The 14,484-nt window shown below is 35.7% G+C and overlaps 1 protein-coding gene across 12 annotated transcripts in view; it reads right to left on the reverse strand.

The window, feature by feature from the left end:
- RBPJ (recombination signal binding protein for immunoglobulin kappa J region) overlaps positions 1-14,484 on the reverse strand; it is a 225,513-nt gene that overhangs the window by 12,580 nt on the left and 198,449 nt on the right. For all 12 annotated transcript variants that reach the window (XM_072808600.1, XM_072808570.1, XM_072808609.1 and 9 more), the window contains 2 exons: positions 7,092-7,257; positions 1,911-2,085 (listed from right to left, as the gene is read on the reverse strand). In XM_072808600.1, the coding sequence (XP_072664701.1) occupies positions 1,911-2,085; positions 7,092-7,257 (341 nt within the window). The remainder of the gene's footprint in view (positions 1-1,910; positions 2,086-7,091; positions 7,258-14,484) is intronic.

A 14,484-nucleotide genomic window follows, 5' to 3' on the forward strand; every position in this document is an offset into this window, starting at 1 on the left:
ATAGTTGTTTTATGACATATTTGTTTTTATGTGATCATAGTTTTATAATTATATTAAAAAAAATCCAAGAGCCCCTATCTTTCAGAGATACATATTTATAGATGATTTGTCTTGGATTTACAACAAACTAAAATGAGGCAGAGGAAAGCAGGGTGAGAGAGGAATATAGATGAAGTAAGACTGGCCTACAGTTAAGATCACTGCCAAAGTTAGATGATGAACACAAGAGGTTTCATGTAATTATGTAACTTTCTACTGTATTCTATTTGAAAACTTCCATAATATAAAGTAAATGATTACAGTAATAATGACTGAGAGAACTAAAACCAACCAATACATAAAAACTCAGTAAGTTCATAATAAGACAAAATGAAACAAAACAAAAGCAATTAAACTACACAAAACTCCTAAAACCTCACTGGGCACTTTAAAAGAAAGAATACTATTATTGTTATTCTACAAATTAGTAAATAAGCATTCATCCTACCTTTCCTCTGTAGACTATACTTGAAACAAACTGCTAACAAATTAAGTCATAAGTAAAAGAATTAGAAAAAGCCCTTCATAAAACGCTGGATTTAAGCAGCAATCATCAATAGTTAAGGTTGCTGAGGAACTCTGTAACAGATGGATTAGGCTAACAACAGCTCAACTTACTCTAAACAATTTTAAGGATCAAGAAGTGGGGTGATCAGATATCATATGGCTTCTGATTTGAAGGAAACAAAACATATAGAGGACCACCTAATTCTAAACTAAGTCTTTAAGTCTAACCAGCAGTTTATGGAAAATATGAGAGACAGAAGCACATGTAATCAGCCAGATTCAGAATATGGAAATTCCAAAAGAAAAATGCCCAGTTTCTTCAACCAACAACATGGAAGAAAAGGTTGGAGGGGGAGAGAATACCCTATTACAGATTAAAACGTATGGACCTTCTTTGGATCCAAGTTTGAACAGGCCAACTGCTAAAAAAAAAAAAAAACACCATGGAAACATAACTGCAAAAAGTCTGCAGAGGGACTGGCTTTTTAGATGGCATTAGAGGACTACTGTCAACTTTTTTAGGCATACTGTTGCTTAAAAAGAAAGTTATCTGTTAGAGTCACTCCTGCAGAAATGGTGGCTGAAAGAACAGGATAGCTGAGATTTCCGTTAAAATATTCCACCTGTCAGAGAAGGAAGAGGCCATGGAAATAATAAAACAGCACTGGCAAAACCTGTTGAGGCCAGGTATATGGTCACCTTACACTCCTTTCTCCCTTTTACTAAGTCTGAAAGTTTTTCATCACAGAGAGTTAAAATAAAGAAAAGCAAAGGAGATGTAGGAGTTGAAATCTATAATTTAAATCAGACAGCATTTATCTTTGGTAGTCCAAAAATTTGCTCATGAGACAGCAATCTTTGCCAGAGTAACCATATTAAAATTTTTGTTTAGGTTTTCAGGATGGCCTTCCAAAGCCTGCTTAAGAATAGTGTCTCTCAAAGAGGAGCTTTTGACATTCTTGGTGGATCAATTCTCCATGGAATGAGAATGAAAACATTTAGCATCACTGGCCCAAAACACCCAATGCCATCATCACTCCCTAGTCACTCATGGCAAAAGGGAATAAAACCTCCATTTTTCCATATGCCTCTGGGGAGCAGTGAAGAACCCAGTCTGGTTGGGACCATTTCCCTAGACCAGGTACTGTCCATTTCAATTAAAAAAAAAAAGAAAGAAACCCATAAAGTGGCAATAATAAATTAATGTGACAGTTTCAGATAAAGTGAGGGCCACAAAAATATTAGTAAATAAATTTGCTATCAAAAAGCATAATTTTTTATTTTTAATTAAAAATATAGTTGAATCTATCTTATCAATTTATGGTGGGAATTGGTGGCAAAAAAGAAAATTCAAGCATACATACAGTCAGCATTTTTCAATGACTGCTTCTTTTTGGAAGGTTTGGAAATGACTTTTATCCGCTTGCTGAGGAACACACCAATGTCATCGCTGTTGCCGTAGAACATCTTTACAGACAACATGAAGTGCTTTCTTTTGTCTGAATCAGATATGTACAATGTTTTGGCTGTGCAATAGTTCTGTGAAAGAAAAGGAGAATTTCAATAGCACCAAAACCCTGTTGGTTATGTACTTACAGCTCAGCATGGCCGTAGCTAGGTTTTCAATGAATGAATTCGATGAATAACTGATAAAACTGCAAAAATTACTGAAATTCATCTCTGAAGACAAAGCACTGTCAGTCATCTTTATCAAGTCTATAAAATACTAACATTGTGATCCATTTTACCCTAAGACTGTTTTAAAAGTTTTCTGTTTTATATAGCTCTACACCTATATCACAGAATTATTAATGCTACAGCAGTCTTTTTTAAAATAGAATTTTACAGTTAAAAAAAAAAAAAGCCCATGACTGTATTTCTTCAAAGAACACATATACATAAGGCTATCTGAATTCAACAGAATTATGTTAAGAGTTTTTAGCAGTGGTCCTTTTGAAAATAGTGCAGTGTTTTTCTTAGTTAGACTTTAGAGAACCACCTGTAAATCTGATGAAAACAGCATTAGACTAATCAGATAGTTATAAAATATTTTAATGCCAGAAAGTGATATGAACATAGATTAAAGAACTCTTTATAAAAAAGGGGGTGACTGCCCAATGGGTAATTCATATTATTATATCATCCAAAGACTGGACTGAGGGGTGCCTGGCTGGCTCAGTCAGTAGAGCATGAGACTTTCGATCTCCCGGTTGAGTTCAAGCCCCACTTTGGGGACAGTGCTTAATTAAAAAAAAAAAAAAAAAAGAAGAAGAAGAAAGAAAGAAAAAAGAAAAAGAACAACAACAACAACAACAACTAGATTGAAAGGTAACAGAGAAAATAAGCACATCAAGATGGCAGTTTACCAGAAAATAAATTCTGGTAACTGACAAGATAGAATTAAGGAGATATTGCACTAGCAAAACAGTAGCAACACTCTCAATGCTATTGTTTCAAATATATATGACAAATTCTAAAATCTTTCCTACTCCCCTGATCGCCGTGAATTAGGCAAAGAAATGAATTCTTGATCTCTTTTTCCACATTGGATAAATGATGCTCAAACACAGCTTAGATATTTAAAATATTTGAATTATATTTTTTAAAAGATCAATGTTCTACCTTAAAATTAGGTTAAACAAGTTTCTTTGACTACCTCTGTTGTTTCTTTTAAAAATTAGGAAAAATGCAACTCATTTAGGAAATAGCTAATGTACTCTAGGTTCTTGATTTTTTAAATTGTAATCACAAGCAATTTTAGTAGCAAAACAAAAACAATGCCGCAGTTTATTTCACTTCTCAATAACAAAATCATGTAAGAAAATGCAGGTGCCATGTGACTATTTTACACTCAATTAAGTTTGCAAAAATTCAGAAGTATGGTAAAAGCTTTGAGAAGCTTTGTACTGTAGAAGACAAAATGAAGATAAAGTTAATAATAGCAATAAGAAAAATGAAAACAACAGTACTTCGCACTCATGCAGCTTTTTTTTCTCAGGATCTCCAAGTTCTAAGAGATGCTGCAAATACAATAAAAAACACTGAAGGTCAGATTAAGCCTAAACTATGGAATTGTTCTGCACCATAAAAGACACTAGGAAAATAAGTATCAACGTACTAAAGCAGAGAGTTACAGGAAACAAAAATAAAATGTGTGTCTAAATGAAGACAAATTCGGGATGCCTGGGTGGCTCAGCGGTTTGGCGCCTGCCTTCAGCCTAGGGCGTGATCCTGGACACATCGGGCTCCCTGCATGGAGCCTGCTTCTCCCTCTGCCTCTGCCTCTGCCTCTCTCTCTCTCTCTCTCTTTCTCTCTGTGTGTGTGTCTCTCATGAATAAATAAATAAAACCTAAAAAAAAAAAAATAAATGAAGAAAAATTCTCAAGGGAAAAAGACTTTCACCCAAAGGGTTTTATTTGGAAAAAGCAAATGCATGTATATCCCTTTGGAAAAAAAAGGAAAATGTATCCCTATTTTTACAAAAGTGAGTAATCTGAATCCATAAAACAAACAAACAAACATCATACCTGGGGTAACTTAATTAGAACCATTAATTATTTATTTATTTATTTATTTATTTATTTATTTATTTATTTTTTTTAATTTTTATTTATTTATGATAGTCACACAGAGAGAGAGAGGCAGAGACATAGGCAGAGGGAGAAGCAGGCTCCATGCACCGGGAGCCTGACGTGGGATTCGATCCCGGGTCTCCAGGATCGTGCCCTGGGCCAAAGGCAGGCGCCAAACCGCTGTGCCACCCAGGGATCCCTAGAACCATTATTTAAAAAAAAAAAAAACTGTAAGATTACAGACTACAAACTACTCAAATTCCATTCTATGGGGGCAGGGGGAAGAACGACTCACTATTCAGAAAAAGTATTACAGCTTTGAGAAAATAAATAAAGTTTAAAGTTACATTTGTCATACTAAAAGGCTAGATTAGCTAACAAAATTCTAGAATAGAAAATGGCATGTAATAAACCTTTCTGTAAATAATGAACAATTCAAGAACAACTCTTTGAAGACAAGATCTTCATGCCGTAGTAAAAAAACCTTTGCCCCGAAATGAGTATCAGATCTAATACTGCAAAAGTAGAAATATGTGAATTATACAAACAGTGCTAGCAAGAGAGGTTTAGGGAGTATATTTTTTAAAAATATGTAAGAAAAACACAAGTGGGCTAAACAGGGAGTTAATTCATGTTTTATTGCTTACCTAGTTCCAATTATGTAAGATATAAAATTGAGGAAATTAATATTTAACAAATTTAAAACCTTAAGTGAAATCTCAGATCCAAAATATTACTAATAGAGTCAAATGTCATGACCATATTAAGCACTACATACAGTACTTTACTGTAATGCATATTAAGTACAAATACCCAATAGTACAAAAATAAATAGCCCTTCTTTTTGAGTAATGGCTAATTGAACCATTCATTGAGCAGACTGTTGAAAGAAAAGAGTATTACCTTAAATGAATGGAGGTAAAGTGAGACAGGCAAGAGCAAAGGGCCCTCTCTCTGAAGCTCAGCATTGTAATGCTCCGGCTGTCTTTGCCTACCTGGGCCCACACCTACCATGTTCTTACATCTTTAGGTTCCAAGCACAGAAGATGCTCCTTCCACCTGGAATGCCTTTCTGCTAACTCTCAACTCAACAAGTCTTAACTTTATATAATGTGAGACTTCTCTAATAGCATTTTTCATTAAAACTAGTATTAACTAGTAACTTAATATTTGACTTATAGACATTATACTACCCATTAGTAGATGCTTTCAATACTAGTTAATGCTCAAGGTTTCAGGTATTCTTTTGTCTTCTGTGAATTTTTAAGGCTTGGGGAAAGAATATAATGATATAAGTTGAAGAAACAATACTAAGCCACGATGCTGGGAAAGGCAAGTGGGGATGCTGTTTGTTTGTTATTACTTCCTTCAAAATGCTGGAAGCTGATTAAAAAAAAAAAAAAGAAGGGGCGGGGAGACGGCTGCATGGCTCAGTGGTTGAGTTTCTGCTTTCCGCTCAGGGTATGATCCTGGAGTCCCGGGATCAAGTCCCACATCTGACTCCCTGCATGAAGCCTGCTTCTTCCTCTGCTTGTGTCTCTGCCTCTCTCTGTCTCTCATGAATAAATAAATAAAATCTTAAAATAAAGCAAAATAAGATAAAATAAGATAAAATAAGATAAAATAAGATAAAATAAGATAATAAAATAAAATAAAATAAAATAAAATAAAATAAAATAAAATAAAATAAAATAAAATAAAATAAAATGCTGGAAGCTGGAACTGGTTAAAGCAAGCAATGGAATTCGGTTAACAGTTGTATACACTGGTAGCTACAATCTCTGGCTTCTCACTACCTACCTAAGTATTCTTTTCATAGTACCAACTGTCTAAGTGGAGACCTATAACTCTTGAGACTTTCTACAAAATAGTAAAATAGGGGAGACACAGCTAAGACCTATCAGATCAGCCTATCACTTAAATATATCCTTGGGCTCAAGGGCCATAATTTAGATATATTTCTTACTGTTCTATTTTCTTTTAAAATGAAACCACCTTTATGGTAATAAGCTTTACTACCAACCTAATTTAAAAAATACATAGTTGATAAGTTTTATTTATAAAAATTATAAAGATACAAATGTCATAAAAATATTTGAAGAAGGTCATTATTAAGGCTTCTTAGTGTGCATTCTGTGTCTAGCTCATCACCTTCAATGTTACCTGCCAGCCCCCATCCCTATTGCCAACTACGATAAGGCAAACACTAAGATAGTCAGTGAAGATTTACTGAATGAGGAAATAGCTTCTTTTGTATTATTTTAAAGGAGAGTCATATGATCGTTGAGAACAAACCATTTTTCGAATTTTAATATTAAGGGAAAAAAATAATAGTTAAATGCTAACTCAGTAAGAACTATTTTTGAATACTAAAGGTATAGACTGAAATGATTAGTTTCTAATAAAATACAATTAATAAAACTAATAAATAAATTCCATTTCCTAACAAATTAAACCCCTAAAAGTCTGAGTAAAGCTAATTGTGGCTATTTTTGTCAATAGTGTAGTTTTGTTCCACAGAGAAGCTAGACATTTACAATCTTTACAACCCACGTAAATACTTCTAAGAATTTCTCTCTTTGCTTCCATATAAGACTGAGAGTAAAATATTACTGAACTGTGTATTTTCACTGTTTATTGAGTCTCATATACCCGTCAGACACATGAGAGAGTAGGCTTTTCAATTATTATTGGCTTCCAATGGAACTTTTTTCACAGCCTGCTAAAACTGCCCCCAAGCTGAGGAAGCTTGCCGCGTGCCACTTTTAGATGTCCACAAGCTCATTACTAGACCATAGCTATTTGAGAACTTTATCTCTGATGGGTGAGGCTGTGTGTATCTGTGGGAAGGTGTTCAGAATATTGCTACCAAAAGCCATAAAAAGAAAAAAAAATCACCACCACAAAAACAAATAAGAAAACCACATGCTGCCATGGTGCCTTTTAGGAGAACCAACACAGTTTTAATTTACCTTTCCTTCCAAGTTCAGCTGCTGCATTTCTTGGTCACTATTTCCTATTCCAATAAATGCACATGGTTGAGACTCTTGTTCAGAACAACCATCCCGTTCCATTTGTTCTTTTTTTTTCTTCCATCCACTGCCCATAAGATACACACAAGGAGGAGGGCAAAAAAACCTGAAACAGTGGGGGAAACACACACACACACACACACATACACACACACACACACCACACACAAAAAAATGCAATTAGATTCAAGAAAAATATTTCCTTTCCTTGAACATATGAATACAAAATTATATTGAACTGCATAAGTAACCTCCTAACGAAACATTTTGGTGAAGCCTTTTGAAATGCAAATAGTCATGTCCAGAGCACAGAAATCAAGGCTTCCACAAAAACTACATTTGTTCAGAGCAGGTTCATCTATATTGGAATCATGCAATCAATTACATTAAATACTTTTTGGAGCAGGGAGTCTCCCTTTAATTTTCATAGAGCTCAGAATTCTGAACTATTGGAATTCAGCAAATCCAATGAAGTCTAAAAGGTTACAGAAGATGATACACCACTGCGGAATCTGCAATTATTAATTAAGGTCTACTCAAAAATGATATATTAATCAAGGACACTATTGTTAGGGCTAATACACTTAACTATATTTGGTAATTAACCTGGAAAACAGAGTAAGAGCAGCATCCTAAGTAGAAGTTTTCAAAATATTAATAAAAGTAGAAAAATTAAAAACAAAGTGAATGACTGGATTACTATGTTTTCTGTATGTTCCACCCTGAACACCTGGTGCAAGTGGATGACTGAAAGAACAATGACATTGTACCCTTTCAACTCACAGATTACCAACGGATTTGGTTTGCTAGCTGCCAAAAAACCTGCCTTCAAAAATTCTTCCCACCTAGAATAACTTCCTTATATCGTTGACCCTTGAACACTGTGGGGGTTAGGGGTGCCAGCTTTCTATGCAGCAAAAAAAAAAATCCATGCCTAACTTCTGACTCCCCCAAAACAGTAGCCTACAAATAGCCTACTGTTGACCAGGAAGCCTTACCATTAACATAAACAGTCAACACATACTTTGTATCTTATATGTATTATATGCTGTATTCTCACAACAAAGCTAGACAAAAGAAAATATTACTAAGAAAATCTTAAGAAAAATACATTTGTAATATATAGTATTAATTGAAAAAAATATGCACGTAAGTAGACCCTGCAGATTGAACCCATGTAGTTCAAGAGTTAACTGCTATTTTCTCTCTAGCAATTAAAAAATATCTATTTCAAAGCCTAGCTCAAGCCCCTATTTTATAGCTCAGATCATCAATCCGGTCCTTACACAGGGTATAATTTGCTTTTGCTCAATTATACATATTGGCTTGTGCATACTTTAAAACGTTTACACCATGTCTCATCAACGGGTCTGAAAACCAAATACCTACTCAAATAGGAGCTAAGTAAACTCAAATAGTAGCCAGGAAACTAATTTAGTGGGTGAACCAGGCTACAATAAATAAGTAGGAATATCCTTTAATAACACAAAGAAGTAGGTTCCCTCCTTTCTTTCTTGAAAACACACAGTCCTGATGGTAATTCCCACTTTCTGTATAGTTATGAGTAAAGGAAAATTTTTATTTCTTTTAAGCCTACTAGAAGAAAAAGAAGAACTTAAATGCAATGATAAGCAGCTATTGGTGTGTGATTCTGATGATAACGAGGCACAATACAGAATAGCAAGCCTGTGAACACACAGTTTGCTCAACTACTGGCATGTGGACCTAGTGTTGGTCACATCCTCCGATTGTTCAACAGATGCTTGAAATTAAATTTTATATGAAGTTCCTTATAAAATTTAGCCACTAATTTATGTTTTTTAACACTTTGTAGGCCAAGAGCGTGCAGGCTTAAGTGACAAAATGTGTACATGTGCCTATTTGTGTGCATGTATGTAACACACTGACAACACCAGGGTGGATTTGGCCTCAGCCCTTCCTAAAGGTAGTTAGTATCTACTTTTTGTTTGTTTCCCCCCTTAGCACCTACTACAATATTGACTGAACTGAATCAAAACTATGTAACAACTACTTTTCACTCAACTCTAAAGACTACTTTAGGAGCAATTTATATTAATTTATAAGTGAGCTGGGTTTATGTAATATTTATTAATTTACCACATTATTACACCCCTAGTCTGTACCCCTAGTGTATGAGGCACTGGGAATATAGGAGTCAAAAAAAAAAAAAAGACAAAAATTTCTGTCCTGATGGAATTCACACTCTAATAGAAGCGACACACAATTAAAAAACAAAACAAAACAAAAAAAACATAATTGAGTAAGGTAGCTTATATATTCTGTTAGCTGGTGAGAAGTACTGAGGGAAAAAATTAAGCAGATAAGGAGTACTTAAAATGTAGAATACCTACGTAGCCAGGGAAAGCTTCCTTAAAAGGTAAGCCCGAGTTACATCCTAAAGCAATGGGTAGCTGGGGTAGGAGTATTTCAGTTGAGGGAAAATCAAGTGTAAAGGCTCTACAGTAGGAAGGACTAAAACGGACTGTGTCTAAACAAACACAGACCAGTGTGGCTGGAGTTGAGAATAGAAGATGAAGCCTAGATAATGGAGAAGAAGATGAAGTAGGCCCTGGGGGTCAAGCTGAGTGAGGAGGGAAGCCACTGAAGTCTTCTCATATTTATCTAAAGCAATAAAAAGGCAGCAGAGCAGCTTTCATGCCTACATACTCTCACTGTGGCTGTGGATACAGAGGTCACAGCCGAGGTAGTGGGCTCAGCTCCAGGTCACTCCAAGTTTGGAGGGATGCCTGGAGTAGCTGGGCTAGTACTGGAGTTGGCTCAATTCAAGTCTACGGCAGGGATCTTTCTGGCCTCTCACACTGGGAGCCTCCCAATGCTTACCATGGCACAGACTCAAATACCTAGCTGGCACACTATTGGGAGGTTGAGAAGGCATCAATTTAAGAAACTTGCCTCCTATTAGTGTTTTTTTTTTTTTTATTGAACGCTGATATTAAAATTCCTTAGTAAACTGGTATACCAGCTATAAAATTCAGAGTGGTGCTTCAGTAGAGTGTACCAGACATGGGAGTCAAATCTCAACAAGCTATCATAAAAGATATTTTTTATCTCACACCTAAAATAATATAAAGAGGGTTAAAACTGTAGAAGATTGGGTAGTACTGGCTTTCTCAAGAGTATTGTGATAAAAGGGCATAAACAAGGTATAAAATTAGGTTGCCAATCAATTCTTCATCACTTAAAACTCAGACAAGATTCTATATTGAAAGTGCTTTCCAATAAGAAAAATAAAGACTTCACAAATGCCTTGTGTTTTTTGTCAACTCTACAACAATTCAAAAAAGTTGCAATGTAAGAAAACAGCAAATCCAGTACAATCTAAACATCGAGACTATTTCTATATAATGCGTTGATGAAAACCGTATTCTAAACACCCCATATTGTCACCCCCTAGGAAACAGCTAATGAGTCAGGTTTGCATTTCCAAAGACTTCAGTAGTAACATCATTAAATAGAAGATAAGCATACACACAGCAAAAGAACACAGACAAAAGAAAGGAAATTTTTCCATCTCTTTGGGTCTTCCTCAATTTCTTTCAGAAGTGTTCTGTAGTTTTTAGGGTGGAGATCCTTTACCTCTTTGGTTAGGTTTATTCCTAGGTACCTTATGCTTTTGGGTGCAACTGTAAATGGGATTGACTCCTTAATTTCTCTTTCTTCAGTCTCATTGTTAGTGTATAGAAATGTCACTGATTTCTGGGCATTGATTTTGTATCCTGCCACACTGCCGAATTGCTGTATGAGTTCTAGCGATCTTGGGGTGGAGTCTTCCGGGTTTTCTTTTTTTGTTTTTAAAAATTTTTTATTTATTTATTCATGAGAGACACAGATAGAGAGAGAGGCAGAGAGGCAGAAGCAGACTCCATGCAGGGAGCCCAATGCGGGACTCGATCCTCGGTCTTCAGGATCACGCTCTGGGCTGAAGGTGGTGCTAAACCGCTGGGCCACCGGGGCTGCCCTCTTTTGGGTTTTCTTTTTTCTTTTCTTTTTTTTTCTTTTGGGTTTTCTAAGTACAGTATCATGTCATCTGTGAAAAGGGAGAGTTTGACTTCTTTGCCAATTTGAATGCCTTTTATTTCTTTCTGTTGTCTGATTGCTGAGGCTAGGACTTCTAGTACTATGTTGAATAAGCAGTGGTGAGAGTAGACATCCCTGTTGTGTTCCTGATATCAGGGAAAAGGCTCTCTAGAAATGACGAATATCTACCATTTGTTTCAACATGGATGGAACTGGAAGGTATTATGCTGAGTGAAGTAAGTCAATTGGAGAAGGACAAACATTACATGGTTTCACTCATGTGGGGAATATAAAAGAATAGTAAAAGGGATTACAGGGGAAAGGAGAGAAAATGAGTGGGAAAAATCAGAGAGGGTGACAGACCATAAGAGACTCCTAACTCTAAGAAACAAACAAGGGGTAGTGGAAGGGGAGGTGGGTGGGGGGGGGTGTTGGGGTGACTGGGTGACAGGCACTGAGGGGGGCACTAGACGAGATTAGCACTGGGTGTTACACTCTATGTTGGCAAATTGAACTCCAATAAAAAACTATACAAAAAAGAAAAAGGAAATTAAAGAGAGTGAGGATTAAAAAAAAAGTCACCTAATTGACAGAAGAAAAATTAAAATACACCTGATACTGCCATATGGAATCACTGAGTTTTTAAATTTGGGCAGTTGGTCAGTATGTACCAAATACTCAGTGAAAAGTCTGACCAACAAGTGGCCAGCTCCCAGAGTTTAAGAGCCACTATAAAAGAATATGCTACAAAACAATGTGCCTTGATTTTCTGCATGTCCCCTACATAGCTCTATCTAGCAACTGTGACAAACAATGCTTTTTTCCTGCCACTTGGTGGCAATATGCACACATTTACAATGTTGCTCATTTCCTAGTTTAAACAATCAGTCTTTATTTTCAGAGAATGATTCAACAACTTTTTCCTCAAACCAGGAGATGGGGTCTGGAAAATACCTTACAGATTCAAAGAAGCCTTTTCATTCAGCCCAATACATAAAATAGGTCAGGTTAGACAAAATCCAAACATCATTTATGTTATCTGACCTTTGCAGAATCATTATCCTTTGATGATTATTCAATCCAAAAGTACCAAAATAGAAATGTTTTTACACACCACAGTTACCTCATTTAAAACACATTCTCAGTATGACTTCAGGAGCATCACCTCATTGTCTACATGGCTTTATTGTCGCCTCAACAGCATCTCTATCACCTTCACTACTGCTTAATGACTTCCGTTGACACAAAGTTGAAGGAATACTAATATGTCAAATGTAGTTTCCTTGTGATTAATGAAAATTTTCCTCCATACAAAATAATCTTTTTAAAAGTCTGTTTTACTTTAACCTGGAATAATCTTCTTTAATGAAAAAGTAAAACTAATCATTAACATCAGTGACCAGATGTCCAAAAAAATAAATATTTGTTATTAGGCACCAAAGTTAATACCAAGGACAATTTAAAATTTAAGGATAAATTTTCCTGACCTAGTATTTCTTTTTTTTTCTTTTTTTTTTTCTGACCTAGTATTTCTAGCATCATTCACTGGAGTTATTTTATAAGCCAAGAAGACTGTGGTCATGTCCCCAAGTTACCTTGTGCCTTATGCCTTAGCAGCTTTTCAGAAAGGCCTGAATTTGGATTAACAAGAAAGAAGGCAGATCTTACTCTTTCCACTGTGTATGCCACCAGTAAGGGGCCAGACTTCGTCCGGGAGGCTGGACCACACGAGCAGTTCCTTACCACTAATCCTTTTTTAAAATCAAGTAATTTTAATAGGTTTTCACCCTTTGTTGTAAAATGAATACATATCTACTCTGAAATTTTAATAACACAAATATGTAAAAACACAGGAAAATAGTTCCTTTGGCCTTTTTATTTCTTCATTCTTTGGAGGCCAGAAGCTTAGATTCTTGAAGCTCTGCTTTACCTGGTGTCTTAGACAAGCCAGGACATACCCAAATAGAGAGGAAGTGAAAACAAAGGCAATCACAACAAAGGATAACCTTTAAATCACCTACTTGAGAAGGCACTATCTCTTTGTCCTCATTTATTTTTGATAGTGACTAACAGGAAGGAACCTCATTTGGACTTAGGCGTAACTTCTTAAGTAGCTGTTCCTTTCTATTTTCCCCTTGGGGCCTCAGTTATCCAGTATTAAATGACACAGTGACTTTCAAAATTCCTAGTAAAGATCCTTTTGCATAGTACTGGCACCTAATTTCCTAACCAAAATAAGGAATAAATGAATTAATGAATGAATCCAGTTGCACCAAAATGCACCTTCAAAAACCCAGAGAAAGAACAGCAATAAACACGTCTACTAATGATTTCCATTAGACGCAGCCCAGGTTCTCTCAGCTGATAGTAAAGGAACGATCCAAAGCAAAGTTCACAAAGTTTGTGTTCTTTAGGCATCATCATCTCCTCCATCTTCAAGCTCTACTATATGTGACCAACACTCAGACACAAAATGGAAAACTATGAAAATTAGGGCAATAAAAAATATGAAATTTGGAGTTATAGTCACAGGGGTTCTAATCCTGGCTCCATGGATTCTTAAATTAAGATGAACCTAGGCATATTAAAGTCTCTGATCTTTCATTTCCTCATTCACAGAATGAGGATTATAACATACTGACTTTACAAGATTATTCTGAGGATTAAAAATTTAAAATATCTGTAAGGCATTTCCAGTCGGGTCCCTGATTGGAGCTGAATAAAGGACAAGTGTTTCTTCAGGTTCATTATGAAGTGTAAGTCTGGCCTGCTAGACTAATCAAATATTGAGGGTGTTTACTTGTTCTGTTTCTTCGAAAGACAATCTGCTCTGCACACACACCCAATTACATTAGTTTTTTTTTTTTTTTTAAACAGAATATCCAGTAACAATGTCATAAGAAAAAGGAGCCACTATCTTGATTTGGTTCTGTGTCTCAAACTGTGGATACCAACTTCTTCCCATATTTAATTATAAATGAGATGGTTAAGTCTTACTAGTAAAAGAGATTCACCATCATCTCAGCTTGGATTGAGAGGACTTTAAGAGATCTCTTAACTTTCTTCCAGCACAAGAATTAATCACACAGTTACATTTTGCTCCTCTTATGCATTATGCTAAGTTTTCTCACAAACTCTAAAATTCTAAGTTATCTCACAAACTCTAAAATATCAGTCATCCCTTTCAACCCAACACCCAACCCTGAGTTCTCGTTCTTTCTCTCACTTCAGTTTGGTGCCTTTCTGACCAATCCAGAAAATCTTTCATCTTCCC

Source organism: Canis lupus, chromosome 2, assembly GCF_048164855.1.
Source record: "Canis lupus baileyi chromosome 2, mCanLup2.hap1, whole genome shotgun sequence".
NCBI lineage: Eukaryota > Metazoa > Chordata > Mammalia > Carnivora > Canidae > Canis > Canis lupus.